The 16,021-nt window shown below is 35.3% G+C and overlaps 1 protein-coding gene across 2 annotated transcripts in view; it reads left to right on the top strand.

Moving 5' to 3' along the window:
* rpn2 (ribophorin II) overlaps positions 1–16,021 on the top strand; it is a 107,317-nt gene that overhangs the window by 47,913 nt on the left and 43,383 nt on the right. For both annotated transcript variants that reach the window (NM_212748.1, XM_087271888.1), the window contains 6 exon segments: positions 781–899; positions 1,539–1,644; positions 2,037–2,128; positions 2,205–2,319; positions 4,583–4,777; positions 4,869–4,955. In NM_212748.1, coding sequence (NP_997913.1) covers positions 781–899; positions 1,539–1,644; positions 2,037–2,128; positions 2,205–2,319; positions 4,583–4,777; positions 4,869–4,955 — 714 coding nt within the window.

Below are 16,021 nucleotides of genomic sequence, written 5' to 3'. Positions count from 1 at the left end.
ATCCATATGAAACAACCCCTTAAAAGTCACGTCTCGCTTTCAGTTTCGGGCTTTGGCGCGTTTTGTCTCTCTCTCTCTCTCTCTCTCTCTCTCTCTCTCTCTCTCTCTCTCTCTCACTCTCTCTCTCTCTCTCTCTCTCTCACATATATATATACACACACACATATATATATATATATATATATATATATATATATATATATATATATATATATATACATGCATATATATATCCCTAACCTCCCCAATTCCCCAGAATCTGATACCAGCCCATGACTAGCTAGCTAGTGCACTTTTCATGAAGTCACAAAGATGGTGGTGCCACAAGGGCTTGGGCCCCACAATGCTGCTTGCAGCTTTAATTCGTTTTTTAGTATATACTGTTTTTCTATTTTGTTGGAAATGCTGCAGTTGTGTGCAAATTTGATGATATATCTAGGTTGTGTTACATTCTGTATGCTTTTGTTCGCACATGTTAAAATAAATTTCTGAAAAATATATATTTTGCTATATTTAATGTGTCAGACGCTAAAAAAATGTAAATGATAAAAGTGCCCTTTCTCCACTTGAGACCCTAGCTCTCAAAACATCCACAAACTTGACTCTCCATTCAAAACAACACTGACCTCACAATAGCATTAGCTTCAAACTAGCAACTGGTTTAAAATGGAAAAAAAAAATCTAAATTCAAACTTGGTTGTCTGTAGTTTTGATGTGGCTTTTTAGGATTTGATGCAGAGTCCTGTAATGATCTGTTTTTTTTCTGTACTGTCAATTCAGCTTCAGGTGACAGATGTCTTGTGCCAGCCATTGAGTTCAGCCAGCGTGCTGGTGGAGTCTGCCAGTTCTGTGTCCTCAAAATCTGCAATCCTAAGCCAGGCACCCTTTACCTTCAGAGAGTATGTGTTTTATATGACAATTTTATTTTTATTTTTTTAATGTTGATGGTTCAAAAACTGTTTAAAACAAAATGTCTACAGATAAGATCAGTGCAATCATTAATAAGATCTTCCATTTCTTCATTTAAAAGATTTACTCAAATGTAAATTAGGTCATTACTTGATCACTCTCATGTTGATATTTTAATTTTAAAATTTAAAATTTTAATTTTAAATTAATTTTATCAGATAATTCTAATTGCATATAATTAATTGCATAACGTACATTTAAGATTTTAATTAGTCAATTAATGGCTTAATCCAATTCTTTTTAAGAGAGACAATGCATCAAATGATGATTTAATTTAGTTTAGGCTTTTATTTACAAATCAGCATTTACAGTTCTCAATACATGATTCACATCAGATATGGTAAACAGCAGTTCTAATCTGCATGTTTGATGTGTAAAACAATTAGGTTTGTCTGCTTGTCAAGCAAGCACAGTTGTGCTTCATGTTTGTATTATATCAAAGTTAGCTCATTTATTGCACACATTTCTAAATCAAAGATAATTTAGCCATGCATAATCCAAAAAGGAAAGCCTGTTTTGTATTTGTATAAATATACTTTTTGGTTAATACCAGTTTTTCTGATTCACAGTGGGATTTTTGAATTGAATTTCATGGCCAACCAACCAACGAGTGGCTATTACCAGTTCTCTGTTGCCATTGCTGGTGACCGCCGATTTGTTGCCAACCATGTTGAGGTACTTAACTGAATCTTTTTCTCTTGCCATGGGTGCTCATAATTTACATATTCAAAGTGTTGACCTTAACCTTTAATTCATAATTGTTGCAATGAACTGTATTAATTTCTTCATTCACTGAACATTTATGTGTGCAATTGGTCAAGTTCATCTTTCATTCACTTTGTAGATATGTAAAGAATAATTGCTCTGACTGTTTAGTGTGCAGTTTAAGGTCAAGAGAATGTAACATTTGCTGTGGAGAGTTTTTAAATATAATGGCCTCTTTCGTAATTGCTGCAATTTAATTTATTTAGTTTTCACAGAATGTTCAAATGTCTGAATGTTGTTTTTTTATATTACAACAATTTCATAGTTTTGTATCTTTTAAAGCTTTTTATTTACTTTCTCAGCTCAAAGTAAAGGTCTCCACCAGGGTTGCAATTAACAATATGGATTTATCTGTGGTGGACAAGGACCAGAGCATTGGCCCCAAAACAACAAGGTCATCATCTATTTTTAGTTTATTTTTATTTAATTGTCTAATTGTGCTGATGTTTGTGCTAAATTCTGTGTTTCAGAGTTGAATATCCAACTAAAGCCAAATCATCTTTTATGGCTGATAGCCATCAAAACTTTGTAATGACCTTCCAGTTAGTAGATGAGATCACAGGCGTGGAACTTACCCCTCATCAGGTGATTCTGAATTCTGATGAATTTTAGACTGTACAAATAACCAGGCCAGTATTTAAAAGAACATGCCTGGTTCATACTTTTAAAACGATGGAATGAAGGCTGAGTTCACACTGCGTGATTTTCATAGTTGTCAGATTGCTGTTGTGTTTACATTGCACAACTCAATAACAAAACTCATAACACAAAGCTTAGCATTCAATAATCCACGACTCTGTCACGCAATCACAGTCTGACACGCATATGAAACTGTATGCCACAACATGTATTTCTCATGGATTAATGGAGAAGATACGCATATGAAATGAACTGTTAATGATCTGATATTGAAATCAATTCAATTCAGCTTTATTTGTATAGCGCTTTTACAATGTAGATTGTGTCAAAGCAGCTTCACATAAATGGTCATAGTAACTGGAACAGTGTGGTTCAGGTTTTAGTGTTTAAGTTCAGTTTATTTCAGTTCAGTGTGATTTAATCATTACTGAGAGTTCAAACACTGAAGAGCAAATTCATCGATGCGTAGCTCTACCAATCCTGAACCATGCGAGGCAGTGGCGACAGCGGAGAGGGAAAAAAACTTCACCTGATGGGAGTGAAGAAAAAAAACCTTGAGAGAACCAGACTCAGTTGGGCACGACCATTTTTATTTCTCCGCTGGCCAAAAGTCTTGTGCAGAGCTTCAGTCGCCGTGGTGGAGGCTGGAAGATGGCTGCCAACTGCCAATTGCTGTTTCCGGATAAATTATGCGACCCCCATCGCAAATAAAATAAATCATCATGAAAAAGGTCTCTTTATTACTTTCACTGTAATTGTATAAGATTTTTTAACTTGTATTGTCAATAATATAAACTTCTTGTATGCTAATTATAAATGGTTAAAAGTAGTAAATAGTTTAATTTTTATTTAAATGACAGCTTTTTTTTAGAATATTTTGTAGGTTTAAAACCTTCAACGCTAAGCTTTTTTGATGGATGGATGGATGGATGGATGGATGGATAGATGGATGGATAGATGGATGGATAGATAGATGGATAGATAGATGGATAGATAGATGGATAGATAGATGGATACATAGATGGATAGATAGATAGATAGATAGATAGATAGATAGATAGATAGATAGATAGATAGATAGATAGATAGATAGATAGATAGATAGATAGATAGATAGATAGATAGATAGATTGAAGAATAGAGTTAAAGTTAGAATTATTGCCCGCCCCTGAATTATTAGCCCCCTATTTATTCTTTTCACCATTTTGTTTAATTGAGATTTTTTTTCAACACTTTTCTAAAAATAATTGTTTTGATAACTCATTTCTAATAACTGATTTATTTTAAATAATAAGTAAATAATATTTTACTAAATATTTTTCTAGACACTTCTATACAGCTTAAAGTAATGTTTAAAGGCTTAACCAGGTTAATTAGATTAACTACACAGGTTAGGGTAATTTGGCAAGTTATTGTATGACAATGGTTTGTTCTGTATACTATGGAAAAAATATAGCTTAAAGGTGCTAATAATTTTGACCTTTAAAATAGGGTTAAAAATTTAAAACTGCTTTTGTTCTAGCCAAAATAAAACAAAAGACTTTCTCCAGGAGAAAAAAAAATATTCTCACATACTGTGAATATTGCCTTGCTCTGTTAAACCTCTATGAAATATTTAAAGAAGAAAAACAAATCAAAGGGGGGCTAATTCTGACATCAACTGTGGACAGACAGACAGAAAGACAGATGTATGCTGGAAAGCAGGATTTTGCAATCGACAATCCAGGAGAAAAGGAGTAAAACTTTCTACAAAAAAAAAAAAAAAAAAAAAACGAGAACACATTGCAGTTGGAGGTGAATAAATAATTATTTTAATTGAGTTGCTGCCACAGCTGAACAAGCAAATTTAACTTTTTTCTTTGTTTCTGTTTTTTTCTCATTGGCTGTCGCTCTGCTGATGTGTTTGTTTTTTTTTTTCTCCAGACATTTAGCATGCATAATATTTCATAGGCGTTTGTACCCACTTCACTTAAACATGCCCTAATTTGGGATTTTCACAAAACTTGAGTGAAAATCAGGGTTACAATTGTGCAATGTGAACTCGCCATAATGATGTCTTGTAATAAATCTTGAGTAATAAAACATTTGGAAAATTTAAGCATTGATAAATAGTATTAACTTTAAAATGCATTTTAATATATGGATAGTTGACATGAAAAATATTTGCCTTGAAGTTAGCCAAGAGCTAATCTCACTTTCTTGCTTTCAGACTTTTGTAAGGTTGCACAACCAGAAGACAGGTCAGGAGGTTGTGTTTGTGGCTGAACCTGACAGTAAGAACTTGTATAAGTTTGAGCTGGACACAGCTGAAAGAAAGGCAGAGTTTGACTCTATCTCTGGCACCTATGCTCTTTACTTGATGGTGGGAGATGCTACACTGGAGAACCCCGTTTTGTGGAATGTGGTTAGTTAGTCTTTTTATTTCTGGTATCCAGAACTGACATATTGTTTACTCTGGAATTTTGGAGTTGAAGTTATTGTTTTGTCTTTTCTAGGCTGATGTTGTGCTAAAGTTCTTGGATGAAGAGGCACCTTCAACAATTCAGGCTAAAACTTTGTACATACCTAAACCAGAAATCAAGGCAAGTGCTTCACACAATAAATCTTTTGCATCTTGAGTTTTATCCTATTATTGATCTGTGTTTTATAAAAAAAAAAAAAAAAAAAAAAAAAAAAAAAAATATATATATATATATATATATATATATATATATATATATATATATATATATATAAAATATATATATATATATAAATATAAATATATATAAATATAAATATAAATATATATTTATATATATATATATATATATATATATATATATATATATATATATTTATATATATATAAATATATATATATATATATATATATATATATATATATATATATATATATATATATATATATATATATATATATATATATATAACTGAAGCAGACGAGGGAGATTTGTCAGAAGGAATTTACATAATGGGTGAATGGATAGTTAAAAAGTTCCAAGATACCCCATAAGCCAGAAGAGCTGATTTAATGCGCAGAAACATAAAAAAGGAGGTGCCTGGAAAATTATATTGAGTTTTAAGGTTCTGGAAGGATTTTAAACCACTGTCATCATAGATAACTCCTAAAGGGTTTACTTTATTATGAGACCATTGTGGACAATGAAATGGAGTACCACCTGACAGAAAATTATTATTACGGAAAATAGGTGAATGCCTATGTCATTTTGTGAATAGTTGTAAACATCTTTCTACATCCCTCCCCGGGAGAAAACATGGGTTATTATAGGACCAAACTGAGATTTACATTAAGCAGGACCCCTGAAAAAAAAATTACGATTCAACTTATATGGATAAACAAAAGATTCCTCAATTGCTCTCCAAGACACAGAAGTATCAGGATCAAACCAAACTGATAAAAGGTGGAGGGGAAAAAGCTTGTACAGTCTGAAATTGGAAAAAGACCTCCGTGTAATCTACATAGTTGTAAAGTAGTCAGTTTAATGTGAGGACGTTTCCCATCCCATATATATCATGAAACACATGCATCAAGTTTCTTCCAGTAGCCAACCGGTGGAGAGAGAGGAATCAGAGAAGAAAAGAAATTAATGCGTGGGAGGACATTCATTTTAATCACTGATATACGTGTCTGAAAAGAGGTAGGAAGACGCGACCAGTTTTCTAAATCTGCGGATACAGTAGTTAGAATACTGTTTTAGTTTTTTAAGATGATTTCCTGCAGGGAAGGATACACAGCTATATCCCCAAGTACTTAAAGTTTTGAATCAATGAGATAGATTTAGGAAGGGACAACGGATCAATTTTTGAATTGAGGGAAAGTAAACAGGACTTATTCCAAGTCATTTTAAACCCAGAGAGAGATTCAAAATGGTCAAATAATTTTAAGACGTGAGGGATAGAATGTGCTGACTTCTCCAAAATCATTAAAATGTCATCAGCAAACAAAGAAATATGATGATGAGTATTCTGTATAATTATAGTAGAAATAGTTTCAGATTGTTGGACCACTTGGGCTAAAGGTTTCAAGGATAGGGCAAGTAAGAGAGGAGAGAGCAGGCAACCCTGACGAGTACCTCGATGTATAAAGAATGAATTGGAACAAACGGAGCCTGTGAGTACAGTAACTGCTGGATTGGCATACAGGACTTTTATCATGTTTATAAAACTCAATCCTAGGCCCGACGTTGTTAAACTGCCCATAAATAGTTCCGTTCTAGCTAGTCGAAAGCTTTCATTGCATCGAGAGAATACTGCAGAGGGGGAAGATAACATATCTGTTGAATTAATAATATGATATAATCTACGCAAATTATCCATAGCGGAGCGAGATTTGATAAATCCTGTTTGGTCATGATGGACTAGCATATTCATAAATTTTTCTAAACAACAAGATAGTACTTTAGTGCATAATTTAACATCAGTCCCAATCAAAGAAATTGGCCGGTAGCTAGAACAAGAGGTTGGATCTTTATATTTTTTTCAACCGGAGAGAAATAACAGCTATATTTATAGATTAATGAAAAGAGCCTTCTGTAACTGAAAAAAATGTATCATATCTAACATGATGATGATGATTAGCCAATCAGTCGACACCGACTTTCGGCCACTTTATGGAACGTGATTTGCCACGCTTTCCTATTTCTGACTGCTTCTTTCAGTTGTTCCATGTTCAAGTTTGTGTTAGTCTTGATTGTGTCCAGCCATTGTGTTCTCTGACGCCCTCTTCTTCTTGATCCACTGACTGCACCGAGCATTAAATCTGTTTCCATGGAGTTGACTCGCTATTATTGCCAAAGAACAAGAGCCGCTGCTTGGTGATTTAGCCCTCTAGCGATACATTTGGTTTGACACGCTCCAGGATCGTTTTGTTTGTGATCCTGTCGTTGTCCATGGTATGCACATCATTTGCCTCCAGCACCACAATTCGAAAGCATAGATCTTCCTTCTGTCTTTCTTCTTGAGTGTCCAGCTCTCACATGCATGCATGAAGATTGGGAAAACGATGGCATTGATTACACTGATCTTTTTTACAATGCTGATGTCCTTGCTTTTCCATACCTTCTCCATTCCTTGCATTGCACTGCGACCATATCTATACAGATATCTAACATAAAGGGCCCTAAATCTGACCAAAAATGAATATACAATTCGATTGGAATACCATCTATGCCTGGAGATTTACCCTTGTTCATAGCTCGAATTGCTGATTCCAGCTCTTGTAAAGCCTCTGCCAAATATTCTGAATCTGACAACCTAGGTAAATCGTGATTGGAGAGAAAAGATACAAAAGAGTCAGGGATGCCATTAGTAGAATTATAACTGTTAGGGAAAAAAGAATGGTTAATATTCTATGTTAATTTCTTTGGGGTCTGTCACAATAAGCCCAGATTGGGATTTTGCTGCTGAGATATTAGCGAACTTTAATTGTTGCGTAGTCTTAGAGCAAAAAGATGGCTTGGCCTGCTCCCTTGAAAATAATAATTTTGCCTTGATCTTTGAATGAGGAATTCTTCCCTGGATCTCAGTAATGAATTGAGGTCAGACCTAACCGCCAAAATTTTGCTAAATGTATTGTCTGAAAAACAACATTGATTATCTCTAGTCAGATTCTGGAACTGTAATTCTAGTTCAGCATTCTTTTTGTGACTGCTTTTTTGAAGAAAGGAGCCAAATAAAATTGAGTTATTCCTTATAAATCCTTAAACTGCATTCCAAAGTGTTCGTGAAACATCTACTGAGCCTTGGTTAATTTCAATAAACACTGCAAATTTATTTCTGAATTGATTGCAAAAATTTTCATCCTGTAACAATTTAGGGTTAAAACGCCATCTGGTGGCACGAGGTGGCCGTGGGCTCAAAGTTAATCTGCACAAATTTCCATCATGGTCCGACAAAGATAAGGAACAAATATCTGCATCACGAATAGCTGAAGATAGAGAAGTAGATTTGAAAATAGTCAATTCGTGAATAGGATTTATGTCTAGCAGAAAAGAAAGTGAAAGACTTAGCAGAAGGGTTTAATAATCGCTATCCACCAATGAGGATGAGACTATGCATTGCTGAAGTTTGTCAGAGTAAGAAGTTTGAAAGTATGATTCCTTTGGTCAAGATCTATCCAATATATGTGACATTACAGATTTTGTATCTGCACCCATTACAATTTGAAAGTCTGAGAATTTCAATAGATAAGCTGATAAAGCAGAGAAAAAATTAGGGACAGGAGTAGCAGGGGCATAAACTGAAAGAAATACAATATTCCTGTTTTCTATTACTGTTTTTATGTGGTATTCTACCATCTGTATCACAGCCTTTATCTAAAACAGAAATATTTAAAGTCCTCCGCACTAATATAAAGAGACCCTTAGTTTTAGTATTCGCTGATGAGTGAGATACCACTTGATAAAACTTATTATTGCACCTGTGCATATCCTCCTCTTTCAAATGGGATTCTTGAACTAACACTGTCAATCTTTCTTCTTTGCAAAAAATCTGAATATTAAGATATTCTGAATATCGTCAGAATATTAAGGTCAGTCATAAGTATCAAACAGAATTACTGCATAATAAGACAAAATACAATTTTGCAAGTAAAACCAGTTGAGTCTATCATTAACCCACCCCCAATCTTCCGTCAGTAATTGAAAAAACAAAAACGCATTCCCATGAACTATGGCAGATCAAGTCCTTAATATGATCCGTGGCGTCAACAAAACCTGCACAATACTGAAGCACTAACATTGGCCCCATAGTCATACACTGACTAAGTAGTATCTCTTAAGTGTATGTGTGTGTATGTATGTATGTATGTATATATATATATATATATATATATATATATATATATATATATATATATATATATGTGTGTGTATATATATATATGTATATTTATGTATGTATGTATATTTATGTATGTATGTGTATGTATGTGTGTGTGTGTGTGTGTATATATATATATATATATATATATATATATATATATATATATATATATATATATATATATATATATATATATATATATATATATAAAATAAAAACAAAAAAAAATTATAATTTAGAAACGAACATAAATCAGGGCACACAACGGCATTATCAGTAATCAATACTTCTAGTAACTTTGATATAAAAGATGAAAAGGGTGAACTAAGCATCCATCTAAGGCCAATTAGACAGCAAATACCCAGTTAAAGTCTAAGAGCTGCTGGGTGAATGAGATCTCAAAAAAAATCTTGCCTCTTCTGGAGAGTATAGCATTTTGCATTCACCCTGACTGAGAATGACCTTCAGTGTTGCTGGATAAAACAGAAAATTCTGCCAGCTTCTTTCATTTCCTTCCTAACTGATGCAAATGCACTTCCTTTTTTTGTGCGGTGATTGGAGATAAATCCGGAAATAAAAAGACATCGCTGCTCCGTCGGATGTTTTCACTGGGGCACGGAGTCTGGCGGCCCACAAAATGAGGTCCCTGTCATGTACCGCAGTAATTTAAAGAGGAAAACCCGTGGTGCAGCGCGTTCTGAGGACAGCCTTGTGTATACGCGATGCACTCGTTCCACTTCAATATCTTTTCCCGCTAGATACGGGAGCGGCATTGGCAGCGATCTTTTCAAGAAATCTATCAGGTTGTCTTTTTCGGCTCCTTCGGGCAATTCAACCAGACGTAAATTGCTGTGCCAACTACGATCCTTTAAATTCACTACCTTTTGCTCCAGCGCGGTTACTCGTCTATCGTGGTCTGCAAAAACTTTCTTTTGTGCTCTCATTTCCCCTGTTAGAAGATTCAGTTTGGAGCACATTGACTGAACAACTGACATGTGAGAAGCAAACTCATTAAGCATCAGTCAACTCACTTTTTAGAATATCCTTAAAGTGCGCTACAGTGTTCGCCATCTTGTCCACCATATCGCTCGTGGGCTGAGGCTTGGGTTTTTTCTTTTATCTGGGAAGCCGAAGGTGACAACTCATGCTGTTTCCAACTGTGTGCCATCTGAGAATTTAATATAAATATGAATACAACAGAAACACATAAAACTTTACAAACTACATGTCCACTTTTGTAGGCTCAACACGTATACGTGTTGAGCCTACAACAGTGGACATGTAATTTGTAAATTTTTATGTCTTTCTGTTGTATTCATGTTGTTTTATCTCCAAAATAAAAAAAGCTAAAATAGCTTAAGCTATTTAAATAGCCTAGCCTAAGCTATATTGAAATAATTAAAAAACTTACAAATATTCAATATAATAAAATCACATAAAATAAATATAAAAAAACAAACGGTAGCTATTACAATGTTTGAACATACAATAAAAAAAATTAGACCATATTAAAAGCCATATTAAACTTTCATTTTACAAAGGCCTGTCTAAAAAACATTTTAGATATGTTCTAAAAACAATAAACACAAATGAAGGTTTAAATTTATTATTTATAAAGCATTTGGATGCTTTGATATTAATCAAATTGTGCAAACGGAACATTTTTTAGGTGAGTGAAAGCAGAAAATATCTTTTTTTCTGTCATCCATTCCTGCGCAGCGCCGCTTGACAATGCATTGGGGAACTGCAAATACAAATTGTGTTCTATGTCCTCAAATAAGTGTTTTTTTTAATGATGTGGTAAAATTTAAAAATGAAATTTTAAATACATGTGAAGCTTTATTAGTGAATAGCTGCCAAGCGCAACGAAATATAGGCTATATTTTATTACTTGCTCTTATGTGCTGAAACACTTAACGGTTTCCTTAATTTAAGATAAGCGAATAATATGCAACATTCTTAAATTATTCTCTACCTATTAAGTGTCGTAGCCTATAGGGAAAAAATATGATTTAGGTCTCTTAGGAGCATTTGGGCTGAATGTTAGACGGCGTCTGTTAAAACGAGGATATTATATATTTATAGGATTATTATATATTATATCAATACTTCAATGCATTATAGAGCACACCAGATTACTGGCATGAAACTTAGCAGGTATGCAAGTCATTCAATTGATAAAAATTACCAATAAAAGTGTGTTATTGATACTCTGCTGGCTGATTTGCTATTGATTCTAATCGCAAGCTGTTTGTTTTATTTTGTGTGTTGTTTTTACCAGGGTTTGCATTTTTCTGTAATTTCAAAATGTCACCTTATTTTCACTGTCACACATATTAAATCAATGTGCAGTAGGCTTCGTGTGTGCCAAACATTTTGGAGAATTACATTTGTTTGGGTTGGTTATATATTTAAAAGAAAGAGAAAATGTTGACTTTAGCTGACAAAGCTTCATTTAAATGACAGAAAATGCCTTCTGACAACAAGGGAAAAACACCTCACTGCATTTGTTTACCATCCTATTAGATTGCATTTTTTTTTAAATAATCTGGTGTCCCAGGTGTGTCCCCAGGTGGTGCTGATCGACAACAGTATTAGTTCAAAGAAGATAAAAGCAGGTAAAATAGATTAAAACTATAGTTTTAAAGCTGTCCAAATGTGATTTTATACGCATCAGCTGTCGACTGAAAGTTTGTAGCATTCTCCTTGTGCATACACTCAAAGCATAATGGGTAATTTTGCGTTCTAAGAAAAAGGTCTATAGGCCCAATGCCAAAAATATTTTTGTACCACTACCCCTTCCCCTGTCCCTTTAACCCTTACAACTGAGGGTTAAGGGAAGGTCTTCAAAGTTTACCCCTAAGAATTGGGGCAGCACTACAGCACCTGTACACGTCATCATATGTCATTGCAATCTTTTGCTTCATATGAGATCACAGATTGCGACTGCTGTAGTTATTCCAGTTGTGCTATTTTTGGTATTTATTTTCAAGAAATCACTGAAGGCGTATATTATGTTATCATAACAATCTAATGTGGCAATAAGATCATCACTGTACTATGTATTTACACTGCGGCCACATTCATCTATGTAAAAACCAAATAACAACATTAACATTATAGCAGACGCTGTAAAAAGCTCATTTACAGCCACTAGACTTTTCTGACAGGGGATTCGAGTGTCAGAATGTTGTGGGACTGCTGTACAGGAGTTATGATTATTGATTATAGATCGCGAAATTTAGCATGGTTTTTTGCACTTTTTTTTGTAAAAGCATGACTGTAAAACTTAAATGCGGATATGAATATATTAAAACGTGTTTGTTGTAAAAATAATTCGTAATAATTGCCGGGTTCGGCAATACTGCCGTTTTGGCAGGTGTATTCTGGAAAATTTTTATACCCTTTAGTTTTGAGTGTGGTCCTGTAAAATCTTTGTTCGAAGGGCTATTCACCTCTTCCTCTTAGCCCTACGGATTCAAGCTAAAGAGAATTGGGACAACCCTACCCCTTGGCGTGAACGCGCAAAACGAGGGGTAGGAGTAAGGGGTAAGGCTAAGGGGTAGAATTGGGATTGGGCCAAAATAATTTTTAAACTAAGTTATTACCAGAGAATTTCTGTGGTTTTATATTATGGATGGGTGCGCTCACTGTGCTGGGTCCCTCCGTTAGTGGCGAGACCACTCGATACACAATGCCAACAGTCGGTCGACGAGTAAACAGATATTATTCGGGGGATGTTCTGAGGGCGTGGTTTGCGGACGCATTGGTAGCTACTATCTTAACAGTAGAAATGCTGATTTCCCCCTCACTCACCAAACTCGTGGACGAGCGGTCTGGCCTGATAAAAGCCCTGGCTCGCACTGGCCCGATAGTGGAAATTCGGCTGATGACGTGGAGCCAATCTGCACGATTAACAGAGCACATTATGTTAGATGACCAATTAGAGCCTCTTGAAGGCTGGCCTTTCAGTCGAACTAGGAAATATGACAGCTGTTTTCATGTTAGCTGAGCAGCTGTATATAATCAAAGTAAAATTCATGAAAAAAATACTGTGATTTTTCCACAAGTAAAGCATTAGCACATAGATTGCTTTGCATCTTATAAACACAACCATGCCTTAAATATACACTCTCAAGACCACCCCTTTATTAAGCTCCAAGGGATGTTTAGGCAATTTTCGATCTGGTTTTAGAGCACATCATAGTACAGAGTGCCCTTTTAAGATAATCAATAGTATTCATCTAAATATGGTTTCAGGCAAACTAACTTTGTCAAATGCAGCACTGGGATCAAGCAATACCAGCACTGTCGATCACAGCAAACTTCTGGATGGGCTGAAAAACTGGGTTGGGCTGTCTGAGACATTTCTCAAATGGTTCAGATTTTACCTTGAAGAGAGAGGTTACTATGTCAATATAGGTGACCATAGGTTGAGGTAGAAACCCATGACGTGGTTCAATTCTGGCACCTCTCTTGTTCAACCTTTATTTGTTTCCCACTGAGCCAAATAATGAGAGAACTAAATGTTGTACCACAGCTTTGCTGATGAGACTTGGGTTTACTTATCCTTACTGCCTAATGACTTCAGCCCCATTGACACCCTCTGCCAATGTATTGATGAAATTAACAGTTAGATGTGTCAAATTTTTTTAAACAAATTTAAACGGAGAGAAAACTGAAGTCATTGCATTTAGGAACAGAGATTAAGTTTTCAAGGTGAATGTGTACCTTGGCTCTAATTCAAATCAATTTATCCTTATTTCTATAGCACTGTTGCAATGTCGATTGTGTCAAAGCAGTTAGAGTTGAAGTTCAGTTCAGTGTAGTTTAATTTTTACTGCTGAAATTCCAAACACTTAAGAGCACGATGCGCAACTCCGCAAGTCCCAAACCATTCAAGCAACAGCGGCAAGTAACAAAACTTAACCAGTTGACGAAGGTAAAGGAAAAATATCTTGAGTAAAACCAGGCTCAGTTGGGCACCACGTCCATCCTGGAGAAGCTGCAGGTGTGAAAGGTCACCGGCAGGTGTACAGGCTGGCCCATGGGATCATTTTGAAGACTTGTCCGTCAATGGGGTTTTTCAGGAATCAGTCTCATCCTCCCCACTCCTCCATGACCACCACAGCATCTGCTCAGGATACAGCCTGGTCCAGGATTATGGAAACCTGACAGAACTCGAAATTGCGACCATTTTGGTCGCATATGCGCCCGAAATTTTATCTATGTGACCTCAAGATATATTTGGGAGCATTTTTGCGAGTGTATGAAATTGTTGTGTGTGACCAGTTTTTACTGCAAAATGTTTACCACATGCGCGGATTCAGGAGACATTCACGCAGAATGCATCTCTAAGCTCTTTGTCTGCTGTAAACTGTAAAGCGCTGAAGATGAGAATGAAGATAACACTGACAGATTTTGTTTTAGAAACCATGGCATCTAAAGTTATAAATAATGACACATCTTACTAGTGACCATGTGCTGAATGTTAATCCACCACCTACACTTTTCAAAAAGTGGATAAAAGACTTCCATTGGCTTCAAGTCCACAATTTAAAGTCTGTGGGATGGAATTTTCAGGTAACTGTTTGCCACATCTAGCACGACAGTTTCTGTTTAATCCTTCATATAATCGGCAGATGTTGTCTGCAGTGTAAGGGGCAGCTATATGTCAAATGTAACACCACGTACACCATCGCAAACGGGCTTGCACTGAGTAAACTAATGTCGCTACTCATGAAGACTGGTATGGCTATTAACATGATGTAATGTTATGCATATAATAAGGTACAGTATATGTCAAAAGCATCAGTGCAATATTAGAGAGCACTTGTGAGAACAGCACAGTTATATCGTTAACAGATTCATGTCAAGCAGTGCGTGCAGGGCCGGTGAGCGATCCGTGTACCTTTTGGTCACTCAGTTATGTTATAAAAATATATTTTCTTGTGATAACGGGATTTTGTTGAGACATTTTTCTCACGCTTGCCCATTTATATTTTTTTGCTTGTTTGATTACTGTTGATTTCAAGTGCAATAAATCTGTTTGTATGACACTTGTAGTAATGGTGCTTATAATTGGTGGGTGCGACTAAATTTTGGCTAATGCGCCTACATTTTTTAAAGTTAGGAGCACCAGTGCTACCAAGCAAAAAGGTTCATTTCGAGCCCTGCCTCAGTAATAATAAAACAGCCTAACATAAGCTTAGGTGCTGTTCAAATGATGTCTTTTGGGAAGTGTTCCCAGCTCCGGTTGCCCGAAATAATGTAGACTAACAATCCTTTAGATGGTTTGGATTTCAAAGCAGGGTAAATCGGCCTTCAGCTACTATGGCCCCTGCTGCTGGAATCAGCTTTCAGAAATGATCAGATGTGCTTCAACATTAGGCACATTTAAATCAAAGCTTAAAACATAGATGTTTAGCTGTGCTCTTACTTGAATGATCACTGTGCTACATCTCACAGATCACACTATTGTCTTTTTTTTCATTCTTTTATAACCTGTTTTAACACATTTTAATTACTTTTAATATTTGTTTTTATTTTCTTTTACTTGTCTTTCTTTTTTGTTTTCATGTCATTGGATGACCGTATATCTGATTTATATATGCGCTTACATGTTGCATTTTTTTGAATTAGTTTATTTCAGTATATTGTTAATTATCAGAATTATTTTAGAATTCCAGTCATTCAGTTTGCTATAAAGTCATGCCTGTGCATGTACCTTCACTATGTTATGTGTCTTTCTTAAGTGGCACCATCTCTCACAGCTCCCTCAGAAGACTCATGCAGCATTTCT

Source organism: Danio rerio, chromosome 11, assembly GCF_052040795.2.
Source record: "Danio rerio strain M-AB ecotype USA chromosome 11, GRCz13ab, whole genome shotgun sequence".
Classification (NCBI taxonomy): Eukaryota; Metazoa; Chordata; class Actinopteri; order Cypriniformes; family Danionidae; genus Danio; species Danio rerio.
This window is presented reverse-complemented; position numbering and strand designations above follow the sequence as displayed.